Source organism: Melanerpes formicivorus, unplaced genomic scaffold (assembly GCF_026170545.1).
Source record: "Melanerpes formicivorus ecotype bairdi unplaced genomic scaffold, bMelFor1.0.p_v2 SCAF_48, whole genome shotgun sequence".
NCBI lineage: Eukaryota > Metazoa > Chordata > Aves > Piciformes > Picidae > Melanerpes > Melanerpes formicivorus.
This window is the reverse complement of record NW_027142400.1, coordinates 479,699-496,160: the sequence shown is the minus strand read 5'-3', so window position 1 is coordinate 496,160 and position 16,462 is coordinate 479,699. Positions and strand designations below refer to the sequence as shown.

Sequence of the window (16,462 nt, the reverse complement as noted above, 5' to 3'; positions counted from 1 at the left end):
ATCCTAAAACAATTGCTAGCAGTTGTATGTATGAAACACATGCAATTACTGCTGTTAATATCTATTTCCAATAGGACAATGTTTTGTCAGTGGTGGGAGAGATAAACTTAAAATGCTGAAGCTGCTTTTCTTGCTCTTTCCTTGGATAGATCACTACAGGCTACAACTTAGAAGACGATCGCTGTGAATGTGTAGCCCTTCAAGATTTCAAGGCTGGAGAACAGGTAGTGTGTGCAGTTATCTACGTAGCTGTTCTTTAATTAAGTTGCACGGACACGTGGTAACTCCCTACAAAATTTTAATAGCAGAGTGGTGTGGATTGTGCTGTGCTACGTTTGAATATTATTCAATTTTGAGTGAAAATACTGCCAAACTAATAAAATGCACCATTTCCAGAATAAAATTCTTTCACTTGGTAGACCCCAACTTCAGGAGAGTTTTGATTCCTCATATCTTAGAACTAGTTGAGCTATTTAATCACTGATAAACGCACATGCACAGACACTAATTTTGGTATTCTGGATGAGACTAATAAAAGGCTATATTCCAAAGGACCAAAGATAAATGTATTTTAGATTTGGGGCTTCAGTTTGTCTGCTATAACAAATTTTAAAATCTTTCTTAAAAATGTTGGTGGTTTATATTTCTTTTCACTCTTTATTTAATAAGATGTTAAATGCAGTATATTTGTCAGTTATTTTACCACTGTTGTCATTCTCATGCTCAGTGAAAATGAGAAAAAGACCTAGAGATCTACTCCCTCCATTTCATACAGGCATGCATGCCTATACACACTCCTTCATCCTGAAATCAAAGTACCAAGGGAGAGTCTTGGAGCATGGTGCATGGAGCAGTTCACAATCTAGTATTTTGTTCAGAACTGATAAGAAACAAGCACGAGTGTCAAAACTAGTGGTGTATTGAAGACAGTGGTTCCAGAGGTGTAGCAGATCCTTGGCAGGAGGATTCCTGTGCTGTGTCAGCAGCCAGCCTAAGCCCTGAAGTGTAGTAGCACTGTTTTTCCTACTGCTTGTCTGCATGGCCAGAAAAAGACTATGAAACATCCTGAAATGTTTTGTAACTCAGTCTCTGAGTTGTTACCTCTAGTGTATTGTTTTGTTGGACTCACATTTTATAATATTCTGATTTTCCTTTTTCTTACGTATTTTTACCTTCTTTTTTAACAAAATTGTGTCTGATTATTTTTTTTAATGTTTGTGTTTCCAGAGGTATATTTACCCTCATTGCTATGCTAGAGTTTACAGTTATTGTGTATTTTTTGTATGTGTGTTGATCTTAGAATTTGCTATGGTAGTCATATATTTCCATTTTTTTTTATCCCAGTGCCAGTATGATGAGTTAAAAGGGGTCCACAGTTTTTCCAGAAATGATCCAATTTATGATTTTTCACAGCTGGCAATGGATGTGTCATAGCTGTTCTGGCTGCTCTCTCCATTTCAATTATAGAGGCTTCCTCTATTTTATTTTAGTAGTTTCACTTTGTCTGCTGTTTATCAGATTAAAAAAAACAATCTCTGCAAACTTTAACCTTAATTGACATTAATAAAACCCTTTAATTATGTAATGTCTCAGTCTTTTAATACACTGTGCAGATGTTACTTCTTAAAGCTTCAACTGGAAGAGTGTACAATTCCTGCTTTTAGTACTAAAAGATATGAGGCAGCAGAAGTCCACTATCATACACTGGCCTTGATTAAGGAAACTTGCTGAATCTGTTTAATTGACTCTTTTAGCGTAAGAGCATACTGCATAATCTGCACATGATACATCACTTTCAGCTTAATATGAGGTGTATCACGGTAGTTTTAAAACTTGAGAGTGTTAGCAAAACTTTCCTTATCCACTGCCTTAGGAGGTCACTTCTTCATCATATGAGTGTGTTACCCTATAAGGTTTACTACAATTTATTTTCACACTTAAGCATTTTAGTGCTTAAGATAAATAGTTCTAATTGAAAATGAAGAGTGTTACTGTTGTTGAGCCCTTAAAAGAACGCTGTGCCCTTTCTCTGTCAGCTAGAGAGTGGAAACTTAATATATCCAGAACATTGCTGTACCCTAAGGTTAAGAAGGGAGTTCTGTAACTTAAAACTTTTTTCTGGTTGACAATTCCCTTGTCAAACAAAAGGGGAAGAATACCCTCTTGCTGCAGAAGCTCTCTTGTTCCATGTACTTCATATAGCCTAGCCATGAAGAAAAAACCTTTTTATCAGGTTATATTTAGAGTGAGTTGAAGTAACCATTATGCTTTGGACAGAGAGTTCAGAGTATATCACAAAAATAAATACTGACTAAACACAGATCAGATCTTTCTGTACTATATACTTTGGTATATCTGTGCCTTAAGGTAACATTAAAACAAAAGTGAAGTTGATCCATCAGCAATATAGGTTACTCTTTTGGGGTGAAGATATGGGGGGAAAAATGACCCCACAAACACTATTTCTTTTAGTGGACCCTTTTTGTCTCAAACGATTTGGGGGTTTTTGTTTTGTTTTTTCCTTTAAAAGGCGTAGGATCTTTGAAACCTTGTTCCCATATGCTGGTATTTGTGACAGTATGAGAAAATGAAGAGTTTTTGTTTTGAAGTGTAGAATAAACCCCACTTCTCTCCTTTCAAAGCATCTCAGTTACATAGATATGTTTACATCTACCTCTAAGTATATTGCCAAACTATATACAGCATTTGAATCAATACCAGAAAACAAAGTGTGGTTCTTTATATAACAAATATACCTCATACTCAGAATAGTAACTCTTTCAGGAAATAACTTTCAAATTATGTCAGTTTTGTGAGCTGATCTTAAGCTTTTTTTCCTGTCCCTTCACTTCTCTTTTCATCCTTCTAGATTTACATTTTTTATGGCACTCGGTCAAACGCTGAATTTGTGATCCACAGTGGTTTTTTCTTTGATAATAATTCACATGACAGAGTGAAAATAAAGCTTGGCGTGAGTAAAAGTGACAGGCTGTATGCTATGAAGGCAGAGGTCTTAGCTCGTGCTGGTATCCCAACGTAAGTAAAACACAATGCCATGGGTTTTCTAAAACATTTCCAAGGTATATAGTGTCCAGTGGAGCATATATAGAGCTGTTCTGGGGTGGTTTTCTTAGATGTAGTATTTCTCCTGTTTGTGCAGCAAATTAAAAGTTATTGTAGTAATATTTACAGAAGTTCTCTGAGCTGTATTATCATCTAATTTGGACCATATATAAGGAAAAAAGCCTTTGCTTTAATAAGCAGTTGAACTAAAACAGAGCAAGGATTAATTTGAAGCAATCTGTGGTTTTTCTTTCTTTCCTATCCCTTCCAGACATACTACAATGCTCAGTATATGAACCACAGTATTTTCCTTTAGTCTTTTCAGTCCAGAGGCTACTGTTAGGAGCAGCAGACACAAAACATTGCATTTTCATTAATTTATTATGAAAGCTGGATAAAAATAATCCTAAGTGTAAAATTGTAGAGGTAATTGTTCTTTTCAGATTCAGGTCAGAGAAGCTTTTCCTCAGTTTAAACTAGTATTACCTTTAAGTTACTTTTGGAACGGTGCATTTTTTGTACACTTTCATGTCTTTCATATTGAAATAAGTTCAAAGGTATGACTATAGAACTTGCATTTACTGTCAGTTATTTCTTTTATTAGTTCTAGTGTTTTTGCCTTGCACTCCACTGAGCCTCCAATCTCTGCCCAGCTTTTGGCTTTCCTTCGAGTGTTTTGTATGAGTGAAGGTAAGATGTTTCATAAAGATAATATAATTTATGTCTGCTTTGGTGGTTGGTTGGTTCATTATCTGGGGTTTTTTTTGTTTGCCTGTGTGTTGTTTGGTATTTTATTCATTCTGTGTGATGCAAGAATGTTGGTATTTATACGACATTAAGCTAGACAATCAGAAAAGTTGAGGAGTTGAGGTTAAAAAAGGATCTATAAGGTGGTGAGAAAGCCAGTCTTTAGCCATGTTTCTTAGGGAGTGTTTCATTAACATAGACCTTTCTGGAACTCCTAAATCATGAACTGATGCAACTGTTTATTTCTTTTAATCTCCCAGGCCATTCTGAATTTCTGAGCTTTGAAGCTTGGTCTTTAGTTCTTAGGTTTAGAAAGTGTTTCACAGAATGAGATCATGGGGATGAATCTAGGGATTTACATGCTTAAAATCACAGCATATTAGCCATCACTGCCAGAATCATTTAGGTGTGGAACTGGAATATTCTGTACTGTAGGAGAGATTCAGAAGACACATTTCAAAGTTCAGTTTCAAAGTTCAGTATTTACTTTTTTCTATTTTTTTATTTTTAAATTCATCATCTAAACCAGAATGAAGTATTTGCTAACTGCTTTTGTAGCATTTCCCTTCTGTTGGGGGAGATAGGGTACTGGGGGGATGTATGTACAATTAATAAGTATTAACCTGGTTTGTGCATGTGAAATTTTGATTAAATGTTTGTAAATAGCTCCTTGCTGGTTAGATGCAGTTTTGGAGGTTATAGATGTGACAGTCTTTTATGACAGTGAGAGAATTCTCTTGTAGTTAGGGATGCTGTGCAGATGATATGAATTTTAATACCAGCAGGAATACTGAAGTTGTTAGGTTTTTGCATGTGCTTTATTTGTTTTCTTTAATAAAAACAACATGTTTTCACTGCATCCTGTCATCCATCTTTTAGAACTTATTAAGAAATCAGAATAGAATAGGGTAGTTTGGTTGGTAGGGACCTACAACAGTCATCTAGTCCAACTGCCTGACTACTTCAGGGAAGCAAATTGCGGTAATGAAAATTTCAGGGTGCTGATAAGGGGGTGAATTTCTGCTCGGTGAAGAAAACATAGCCGGTGGGCATTTTAATTGCATTTCTCTTGATTTCATATTATTATGCTCAGGTTATTTATGTCTTAAATACTGCATAAGTGCTTATTGCAAAAGTACATGCAAGTGGTTTCTGATAACTGCCTTGCAGGAGTGAAATCTGATAATCAAAAGATTAACAGAATTTGTGCAATGTCAAGGAGCTGATTACACATTTTCTGCTCTGAACAAAATTTGTTTGATGGATATCCTTTGTCACCAACTATAGGGACGTTCTGCTACTGAAAAAAATACCAAAACAATAGGAAAAATAAGTCCATTGCTCTCTGCACACTCTCTGTTCTGTTCTTTTTATTATGAAAAAGTTGGCTGAACTCTTTTAAAGAATTACCACTCTTGGTTATCAAGTATTATATTAAAAACGTTCCCTCTCACTGTCACAAGGTTACTCTGTGTAGGAGAGGCTGTGATACATAAAGTATCTTTATTTTCAAGTGGAGCAGAAGGTCCATCTTCTGGCTAACCTCAGGATTTAGAGTTGCCTCTTTGAGTGGAATCCTAGAAATAACCACCATATCTGATAAATCTTATTTGAGAGAGGTGTTTCTGTTAGCTGGTCAAAGCTAGGCTATTGAAAATAAGTCTTTCTGCAGTTTGTCAACTGACAAAGTGAATGATGAGATTGTTTTTTAACAGATTGATTTTATACTTATTGCAGAAGAGCTGAAGGAACATTTGATAGGCGAGCATGCCATTGACAAAATCTTCACTCTGGGGAACTCTGAGTTTCCCATTAGCTGGGATAACGAAGTTAAACTTTGGACATTTCTAGAAGCCAGAGCATCCCTTCTTTTGAAAACCTATAAGACAACTGTGGAGGTAAAATTGTCATTATATGTGATTTAAATGTCTGAAATGTTCTATGTTATGATTGTAGGAAAAGATATTTTGTCCCTCATCTTGTCTATACAGAGTTTAATCTGAATGTTAGTACATAATTCATTCTGCACTTTCAAAAGTGCAGTAACAGATTTGCATTATCTAAGGAAAATCAAATAAAGATTGCAAAAAAGAGAATTTTGTTAAGGTAATTTTGTTAATGTATTTTTCTTTGATTCTCTAAATAGAGGCTACTTTCTTTTTCTCTGCAAGTAAAATGGGGAATCAGTTTCAACTTGTCTATTAGTTGTGCTCTCCAGACTGCAAAGAAATGTGATATTGAAAGCGTGTGAGTGAACCTACACATTTCATCTATTTGTGAAGTCTGCTGACTTCACTTGTTACACAGGCTGAACTTTCTGGAGAGATTGCTGCCTTCTTCATGAATTCTTGACAAATGTCACTGGAACTCCATGCAGACCCTCTCATTCATGTATGTCCATTTGGCTCAGCCTGAAGAACCTAGTGTCTGTCACTTTGAGACCTTGAGAGAAAAGTTGAGATACGTTTTTTTTCTTTAATGGTTTTGGTTGTTACTAAGAAACTTACTTTTTCTTTTCTAACAGGATGATAAGTCCTTCTTGGAGACCCACGACCTTACTTCCCATGCGATAATGGCTATCAAATTGCGCCTAGGTGAAAAAGAGATCTTGGAGAAAGCAGTGAAGAGTGCAGCTGCTAGCCGAGAGTATTATACCAAACAAATGGCAGATGGAGCTCTGCTTCCTAAATATGAAGAGAGCAATATTGCCTTGCTGGAGAACACTGTGGCAGACTCTAGACTCCCTATTGTCTTGAGAAACTTAGAAGATGTGGAAGAGCAAGGGGACTTAAAGATTGATGAAGCTATTGATCCTGAAGTCACAGAGAATGGGTTTGTAAATGGTGAAAACTCTCTATTTAATGGGACCAAATCAGAAAGTGAAAATCTAAATAAAGATGAAAGTACCAGAGAGACTGAAGATGCCAAAGAATCTTCTTCAGAAAGTACTGATGAGGTTAAAGAATAGTCCTAAAATTCTGCTTTCTTGTGAAATTAAATTAGCTGAAGTTTATGAACAGTGCATTTATGTTGGTGTGTTTCTTTGTTAACATTTTCTCTTTCTGCAGAGAAAAATGTTTTTGCTGCTTTATATAAGAATGAATTTTTAAGTTATTTAAAACACCTAGCATCCCTTTTCAATTAAGATTGCCATCTTGCTTTCGGGCAAAAACCAGGGAAAGAGGTGCCTTTGGAAGATTTTGCAGCCCTTTGTTGAACCAAATGTATTTTCTTCCTGGGGAAGAATTAAGCTCTTCTATCTGCTGTGCTTTTGTTGTTCTGTCACTCTGACTACCGAAATTAAAGCTTGCTCTGCCTTCTGCCAAGAAAAGCAGAAGGCAGGACTGACTCGGTATTCAGCATGAAGGTGGGAGAGCAGTACAGCAGAAAACTGGATAAGAGGATCATAAACTTGGGAGACTGGAGGAAAACCTGTTTAAAATCAGGTATGCCAGTCCAGAAAAAGGTAAGGTGGCAACCTTATGATTGGTAGTTTTAAATGTTAATGAGAATTCAAATTGTATACACTTAAAGTGATCTCTGAAGATGCAGTTTGTCATTCGTTAACTGTATAAAAATATCTCATCTTTCTTCTTCAGTCAGTTTAGGCTGATGCAATACACCATTCACCAACTTTTAAAGGCTGACTTCTTTTTATTTCCAGGCGGTACCTTTTATTTCTAAGGTTGGCAGTGCCACTGGAGAGTTTGAAAGCAGATAGGCCAGGCCACAGCTTTAAACTGTATTATTCAAAGTGAGGTCGCTTCCCAGCTTCTTCAGGTTTTCACAACTAACTAGAAACTTTCAAAGCTACACTTTTGACTAAGTACTATTAAAAGCAAAATATGATTAATGCTCCTGTCTGCTACTCCTTCATTTATGTGTTGTTGGATGTAACATGGTTACCTGGTCTTACTCCATCTTTTGGTTAAAATATTAATTGATGCTGTTTTCTTGAAGGAAATGGTGGGCAGACTAATGTATTCTTGGCCCAAGTCCAGACCACAGCCAAGTCTGCAGTATGCTTTGATTGTGTCTCTGTCTGATGCACATTTCTTGGGATACCTCCACAAGTTAAGCCAGGCGTGCTGCCTCCAGCAGTTTTGGTCACCTTCATACTATATGTTTTAACTTCTAGGTGGAAACAATGCAATCCTAGCACAGTGGTATATCAGAACAAGGGTAATACAAGACTTGAATTTTAAATTCTCTGGGTGTTGGAAGAAGAGGAGGGCAGAATATTTTTAGTTTGTAGGCAAATGGAGAGGTGTATAAAGTGATTTAAGTCAGTTCACAATATTAACGAGTTTGTCTTCTACCTTTGTATCCTTAAGTCCAAGAAAACGGACAGGGTGGGCAAGCTTGGACAATTGTTTAAAGCTCAATGGATGTTGCAACCTGCTCATCCAAGATCCGTTGCAGTAAAATGACTTTTGGCGTATTGATAGTTTTATTAGGTTTTTTGCTTCTTTTATACTGCCACTTGGAGAATGTGCTGTTGCATAAATCTGTGGTGCAATACACATGATAAGTAGTGAATTTCTTGCAGGTTGTTGATAGCAGTTTTGGTGTTCAGCTAGTGTCAGTGTGGGGAAAATAGAAGAAAATAGTTTTTTAAAACAAAAAAATATTTGGATACGAATGGCACATTGCCACTGCACATTGGATATTGCTTCACTACTAACAAGATGCTGGACCAGTATTTTTGTAACTATATGCTGCCTTTGGTAGAACGCTCTGAATTGTTGTCTCGACAGTTTAAACGTCGTACAAGTCATTACATTTTGGTTTTTATTAGGACCAATATTCCATTTCTCTTTCTGCCACTCACATTGCACAACATTGTACGAGATACTACGATGCAATTCCGAAACTAGCCTTCCCTGAAAATAACTGTAATTCAGAATTTCAATGCTTTGATGCAACCTTATACACTGTATTTTGTTTCAGTATTTGCTGATATCTATGGTTTAGCCAAGCCTGTGGGCACCACAGGACAGAATGTGTGGGTTTTCTTGAATAAAATCTAGTTCTACCATGTCTTCCCTAGTGAGTGTATTATACAAACAAAGCCTCTACCTGCTACCAACTGCTGTATCTTTTGGGGTCTCTGGGGAGAAGAGTAAGTGTCCAGGTGTACAGATAAAGATTAAAGGACAAGCAACTGATAGAAAAAAGAGGGGGGTTGGAGGTGGGGGAATTCTAGTAAACAAAGTGGTCTATTTAAGCACATGGTCAAATCCTTACTCTTCATCTGTTAGTGTTATTTAGAAAAATATTTTGCACACAATAAAAATAGTGAGCAATCTAATTTTGTAATCTGCATTTTTCCTCTATGCATGTAATGGTTTTTCAGAAGCACTAACCTAAAACTTAGCTTTTGAAAACTGAGGTGGAAACAAAAAAATTGGCACTGATGATCCCTTATTACCATCTGTCATGAAAACAGACCTTTCAAAGCATTTTAAAGTTAACTTTCTTCATAATGTTTGGTTAAGAGGCTGTTCACACTAATCCTAGGCTAAATGCCAATTCTTGCTTCTGTTTAGCTAGCTATCTGAAGTATTCCTGTAAGAAAGACATCACTTGGATTTCTCGGCCTTTTCTCTAAAATTGGGGGGGGGGGGGAAATACAAAACAATCTTTTGAATTTTACATGAACCTCTACCTACTAGTGGATCGTTTCCCTAACAACCTATAACGGCTTTAGCTCTATACTGCAAGATGATGTCTGCATAGCCCTGTTGATAAAGTTGAATATACAAAATGGAACAACAGTCTCCACTCTGGAAAAAAAAATGCATGTAAAATAGATAAATGCAACCTTATCTTAAGTGGCAGTGTCATGAGTGAATTTGCTCAGAGCCAGAATTCTGGCTTGGAGGTAAGATGGCTTAGGGTCTTGGCTAAAATAAGTTGGTTTTGCATCTTGGCTAAAATTAAGTATTCCTTTGGACATTGTTCAAAGGCAGCATGTACAGAAAACTCGGCATTCAGGAGACTAAATGGCTTTTAGAGAGGAATGTTCATCATGGAGTCATGAAACTTGCATGTTTCGAAGGCACACTGGAAGATTTAGGTTACACAAAGCATTCTCTGGTTCACATGTTTAGTACCAGTATTTAATATCTGCTGCTGCTTCTGTCACCTCTTTTTCTTTTATAGAAAGGCATGTGAAGCAATTATGAAATGGTAATGTGAAGTGTTTCAGTCAGACACACTAAAGATGCTCCCAAACAAACATTGCTTTAACAGATACATCTGAAGAAGCATCCTTTTTCACTGGTCCTTGTTGAAGTCAGATATGATCACACAATTGCCACGTAATTACCATCCACAAAATTATATTTAATAGTTTCTAACATGCTTCCTTCAAGTGCATTGCTTGCTGTGCAAAGTACAGCACATAAATTGGTGACTCACGGTCAGAAGCACTTCCTTAGCGTTTCTCAGTTTCTGCATCTATTTCCTAATGAATGCCACAAGTTTGGAAACCATGTGGGAGATTCTTCAGTGAAAAAATAAAATCTCAATCTGTGCTCAAAAAAAGAAAAAAAAAGAAAGAAGAGGTCCTGGATCCTTTTGGGTTTTGTCTCCTTAGGTTCCCTGGTATATTCAGTGTGTTTCAAAACTGGAGGAATGACTGCTGGAGATTTAGTGTATGTCACATAAAGTTGAGCTTTACTAATACAAATGAAATCCATGGTGAATCCTTTAATGAAATACACAAATTGAACTTTTGCCAAGTGCCATAGCACCTATTCTGTGGTACCCAGCAGAAACCAAAGCAGCTATTTCCCCCCCTTTTTTTCTTGGTAGTGTCTTGCTGCATATGGAGTGCCCTAGTGCTTCTGGATTATCAGTAACAGGCTTTGCAGTATGCTTGAATAAACTGAGGGTTTAGAGGCATACATTGGGTGGTATGGTACTCGTGCTTCCAACAAAAAGGGATTTTTGCCTTGTATGCTGTCTTCAGTCCTTAATAAATACCTTTATTTATATGTATGTATTTGTTTGCTTGGGGTTTTTTTGCTTTGGTTGGTTTGTTTTGTTTGTGGTTTTGTTGTGGTGGGTTGGTTGGTTGGTTGGGTTGGGTTTTGTTTGTTTTGGGCAGCTGGGTTTTTTTATTGTTGTTTTGTTACATTGGTAGCAGTTTACAAAAGCAATCAAATTGGTTGTCAGTGTTTGCACTGCCCAGAAAGTGTTGTACAGTCAGTACTGGAGCAACTGAAAATCAGAAACCATTTGACTTCTGCTTACAGCTCTCCTGCTAGGAAGCCCTTAACAGTTGAAGCTGGTGCCATTTTTCACCATGAAACATTAAGCTAGATAAGGGAAGAAAACAAGATGTCCTTCAGTGGAGAATAAAATCTGGAGAACTGAACACTAGCTAGCTTATCTTGGAGACAGGACTTGCTATCCTGAAGAATAAGAGGTTTAGGAATTATTCCAGTGAGTGCTCAAAAAAAGTGTGTTTAATTTCACAACTAGACAGGGGGTTCATTTTCTCTAGAAACAGGTGAAAGTATATGAATTAAAAACTCTTTTAATGTGTTGAACTGGCAGAGAACGGATGCATATGGCTGCTTGCCTTGTTGTCAGTGCAGGGCTGAGGGCAACCTGAGTGATGTCTGGGTCAGTCACTGTTGTCCTGTAACTTGCTCCTCTGCCCCTGCAGAGGAATTAGTCAACACCAAAGAGGTAAAGAAAGGCTTTTCAAATCCAGCATGGAAGCATTGGACAAAGCCACACCAAGCAGTATGAAAACAGAAGATACTGTTGTATTCAGGACATTCTCCTGAAATGTGTTGAGATTTGGAGACCTTTGTCCATGTAATATTTTTGTATGTAGGACTATTTTATTATGTGATGTTGATCAAGCATGAAAGAGGCTTTTAGACCTGAGTCTTCCATCTTCTGGGTGATTTTTGTTTCTGTTGACTGCTCTGAACTCCTTTTATTTATGTTTTTCTGCTTTTTGTTATTTAAAGGTTTGGGGGTATTCCCATGAAGATTTTGATTTTTAACTTCCCAATTTTAAGAAGCTAGACAATAATTTTCCAATTAAATCCAGTTCAGACATGGCAAAATAGGTACTGCTGACCATCACAACTTGTGCCTTTGAACAGCTTAACATGAATTAGAGGGAAACGGATCTACAGCCCTTTGAGACTTGACTTTGCTTCTTCAGGAAGGTGTTTAAAATCTTCATGAAGACAGGGAATAAAGCCTTGTGTGTCTGAGCAATGTTGATTTCCCAACTGGTTCATCATTACTTATGCAAAGATTCAGACACTAGAAGAATTAGATAATTGAAGTTAAGTGTTTTAACATTTTATTTAATATTAAGCATATATTGTTCTCGAAAAATGGGCCAGCTTGACAGCCCTGAGCACACAAGACATTTGTCCTTTGAACAGCAGCAGTAGGGACAAAAGGCAAGGTTCCTGCCAAGGAGTAATGGGTAAAAATATATGGAAAAAATTCTTTGGTTTGGTGGTGAACAAGCTGTCCAGAGAGGTTGAGGAGTCTCCATCTCTGGAAACTTTCAAAACCTGCCTGGACATGTTCTTGTGGAGTCTGCTCTAGGTGAACCTGTGTTAGCAGTGAGGTTGGACTAGGTATCTCTGGAGGTCCCTTCCAAACCTACTATTCTGTGATCCCATATTTGGTAAGGCCAAGAATAGTTGAATTCCATCATGATTTCACTTACAGATACTACAGCCAGGTAGGTAGCCTCTTGATTTGTGTCAGACTGGGGCCGCCTACCTGTTTCCTACATGTACCTTCTATCCATAGGAGAAATACTGTGTGTCCTCCTGGCCAGTTGAGCTGTGTGTGATGCAGTGTTGTGGAAGTCAGTAGGTTTCATGTTGTCCTGCTGACGTGGGTCTGTGCAAATACAGTATTCTTTTTTCCTGCTTTTTTTGTTGTTGTGGTGTTTTGGGTTTGGGAGGGGTTTTTTGTTTGGGTTTTTTTTTAACTTTTTGTGAATGCTCTTTGGTTTAAATATACCATTTGTTGGCTTTGTTGTCATGTTTACACAAGTTTTCTGTTTCCCCTCTGTAAGACTGAAATTTGGGAATTATGTGGGTGTCCTACATCCAGCAATTGCTTTATGGTATGGGTTAAGGCAAATTCGTTTCCCTTTGTTTTATTCCACATTGGTTCACCACTTTCAGTGCTCTTAGTAACTCAACCAAGGCTCCTAATTTCAGCACTAATAAGAAGAGTTGTATACAGATTTGTGGTCCAAAGGTATGACTAATCTGCCTTAAAACTGAATCTCCATACTGAAACGGGCATGCAAAAGCAGCCTCCTCTGAACTGCAAAGGAATTTTTAGATTAACTTGACTATCTGTAAGAAAGCCCCACTGCCTTGCAGCAATTAATTCAAGTGATTGGATGCTAGGAATGGTTTATTATAATTGCACACAGGTAGTAATTTATTAGGGTGACTGTTTCTTTTGGCATATGTCAAGAAGGTCAGAGTTTAGACTTTTTTGGACATTAACCCAGTCTTTTGAAACTCTGAAGTTCCACTTTTTGGTCATTAATTTCATACATGCTGAGATTGTGACAATTAACCCACTTAATAAAGGTCAAGTTTCAATTTTTTCCAATTTCTGGAACACTTAACTTTATTCCTTCTTGAAAATGGGCAGATACAGAATGATAAATAGTTATTAAATGAGAACGAAGATATAGTTCTGCTGTCAAGATACTATTGAATAGTTAGCAACAAAAGAACCAGAACCGCTATGGATTTGAAGTAAAAGGAATAGCGTAAAAAAGACTACAGGGAAATGAAATAGAATAGTATGGATCACAGTAAGGTTCCACTAACATCCCTATTAATTTGCTCTTCCTTAGCCTCTAATTATGTAAATCTGTATTTTGTCCCTTTAATTTTTATTCACATGTGGGTTTTTTTACCCTAGCAATAAAGCATCATCTAACCACAGATGAAAGGCATAAAGGACCTAAGTGAATAAGGAAGTGGTGATGATGTTTTCAGATGACCAAAGCCTGGTTACACTGCATTTTAATAATACCTAGATTTCAATAAGCCACAAGATTAGATAAAAATAAACCCTTGGTTCTGCATAGCAGAATCAATTCCTAAAGGATACATTGGTGGTTTCTTAAGCTATCACTGAAAAATTAGAATTGAAGTGTGTTGTCATTTTTGAAGCCTCTGAAAAGTATTAATCCAAACCAAAATTTATTCATTTTAAATTGTGTCATCCATTGAGGAATGACTTGCAGATGATTCAAAAGCAGTAATTTTCTGCATCAAAATCATTGCACATTTAGTGTTCTGTCAATGCTGAGTGATTTTTTAATTTAATTTTTAGGTCTGTTTTTCACATATATTTTCGTATAGTTTGTAGGGATTGGCTAAGATTGTGAATCCTGGAGTATTACTGCAACACTTTAATAGGTGGATGCTGAACACTTCCATGCAGAAATAACACACAAATCTTTCAATAAATAAGAAGTTGTAGGTTGAAAATAATAGTGTTTCTTGTACAGGTTTTTTCACAAAGCAGTACAAGTACACAATCCTTAGAAACACAGATATCATTGTCACAAATTTTCAGTCCTATTTTTGGGGAGGTTGCAGCTCTTGGCTTCTGAACAGGCTCACTTCAAATACAGGGCTATGAAGATTCCAACACTATTAACAAGTCCACTAATGTAATTGCACAGCACTCACATTCTAATGACATTACTCAAGATTTGAGTAAGTTATCTTCCCCCAGGGTGGGGGGGTTGGGAGGGGGGTGGGGGGTGGCGGGGAAGCAGGGCTTTTGAGTTTAAAACACTGCAGTCCAGTTTGGCATTGATGTGTCTTGTTCTTCATGGGAGAGGTATAGCTGTTGTCTAAAAAACTCTTGCATTGTCCCCAGAGGGTTTTACACACACAAAGGCACACACACACACTCGAGGTTCTCACTGCCCCTTCTCCCTTTGAGAGGAGTTATTAGCCTATGGTAATGCTAACTGCTCACTAGTTGGTAGCAATACTTGTGGGACAGATGATTTATAGCCACTTGATTCAAAAGATTTTCAGCTAAAGCTAAGTAATTTCAAATGATCAAATCTCATCTGCTACAAGAAGCAAATACTCAGCACAAGGATAATTATCAAGCTTACTCTCAGCAAAGTATATTAATCTCTTCTTCAGACTTTACTTTTGGGAGCAGAAATACTTTGTGACAGAAAATTCAGTTGTCTTAAACTGAGCTTCAAGAAGCAGCAGCATTTTTCATCAGTGAAAATGAGGTAGAAGAAACAGGTAGAACTCCAGCCTAAAAATTATACCCAGTCTTGAGGTGGACCTCGTGATTTTGCATCACAAGAAATTAGCCTTTTCCTCTTCTTTCTCTTGATTAAGAACGCTATTTTTGTTGTCCATATTGGGCAACTGTATAAAAATAGGCAAGCTTTATATCTTGGCAGGATTAAATGAGAAGTATGTATGTCTTATTTTCATATCCTTGAATATCAAAACAGGACAAGTCTATTTAGGAACTTGATTTCTATTGCTTAACATATATTTGCATCATGCAGTGAAGGCATTCACTTTCATGGCACGTTTTGTCCCAATGGTTTCCAAATGCCTTGCAGTTCTCACAAATCTGATTTTTTGCAGTACTTTTCCGAGATGAAGAAGCATTATTATGATTTCTGACATGAGAAAGGGGCTACAGTAGGATGGCACAGCCTGAATCTGTGGTTCTAGCCATGAGAAGTGGTTTTATTAAATGTTTTCAGGATAATGTGAAACAGTTTTGTGAAGAAACTACAAGATATTTTTTTTTTTCATGAAGGAGATAAAGCTACCTGCTACTTGTTTAGAACAAATGCTTACTAAAACTAGCAATTAATCTTTAGGAACAGAAGTTCACTAAGAACTGAGGTGTTTTTTTTCTTCCTAATCCTGGATCAGGGTAAGAAAATAATGCTGTAGTAGCAATGCTAAGCCTCACCCCAAGGACAGGCTAGTATTCATGAGTGTAATTGTACCTGTTCTGATCTGATTTCTCTGGGTTTGGTGGTGACAAACACTGTCTGGAAGAAGAATACATAATGGTACAGTCTGGTTATCCCATTTCCAAGTAGATATAAGGAGTCAAATACAAGCAAAGACGGAGCTTCTATATGAGAGAGCTTCTAAAGACTCTAAGGTGAAGAGTAGTTCTGATACAGATACATAAAGTAATGAAAGGTCCTGTAGGGAACAGCACATAGCTAGTTGATTTAGTGACAAAAATGTTCCAGCAGGAATGTGTTGGTCTAAACTGCATAAATCTGCAGGAAAGAGTAAGATTTGGCACATCATCCTCAAGCAGAAAATTTCTGAAAATCTTGGATCTGTTGAAGCATTCTCTTTTGATATTTCAAGGCTGATTTGTTAAAGAAAGAAAACTTGGACAAAGACATGATCTCCTCGCATTCCCCTACATGTTACTTCAGTGGCTTTTAGGTTACGTAAGCCTCAAGTGTGAAGAATTCCTAGCTCGTCTTCAAATTTGACAAAATTATGGAAAGTTCAGATTGCTGAGTCCCATGAAGATCACCTGCCAGAACTACCTTTGGGGACAGACCTGCTTCATAAGCTCATATGTTGTTAGCTGGCAGAAA

At 37.1% G+C, this 16,462-nt stretch overlaps 1 protein-coding gene across 2 annotated transcripts in view; it reads left to right on the top strand.

Annotated features, from left to right (window-relative positions):
- The window catches only part of SETD3 (SET domain containing 3, actin N3(tau)-histidine methyltransferase), a 65,826-nt gene extending 55,011 nt beyond the window's left edge, over positions 1-10,815 (top strand). For both annotated transcript variants that reach the window (XM_068160086.1, XM_068160085.1), the window contains exons 9-13: positions 150-224; positions 2,870-3,036; positions 3,668-3,753; positions 5,548-5,708; positions 6,335-10,815. In XM_068160086.1, the coding sequence (XP_068016187.1) occupies positions 150-224; positions 2,870-3,036; positions 3,668-3,753; positions 5,548-5,708; positions 6,335-6,778 (933 nt within the window). In that variant the 3' untranslated portion in view covers positions 6,779-10,815. The remainder of the gene's footprint in view (positions 1-149; positions 225-2,869; positions 3,037-3,667; positions 3,754-5,547; positions 5,709-6,334) is intronic.
- Positions 10,816-16,462: the final 5,647 nt, after the last annotated feature.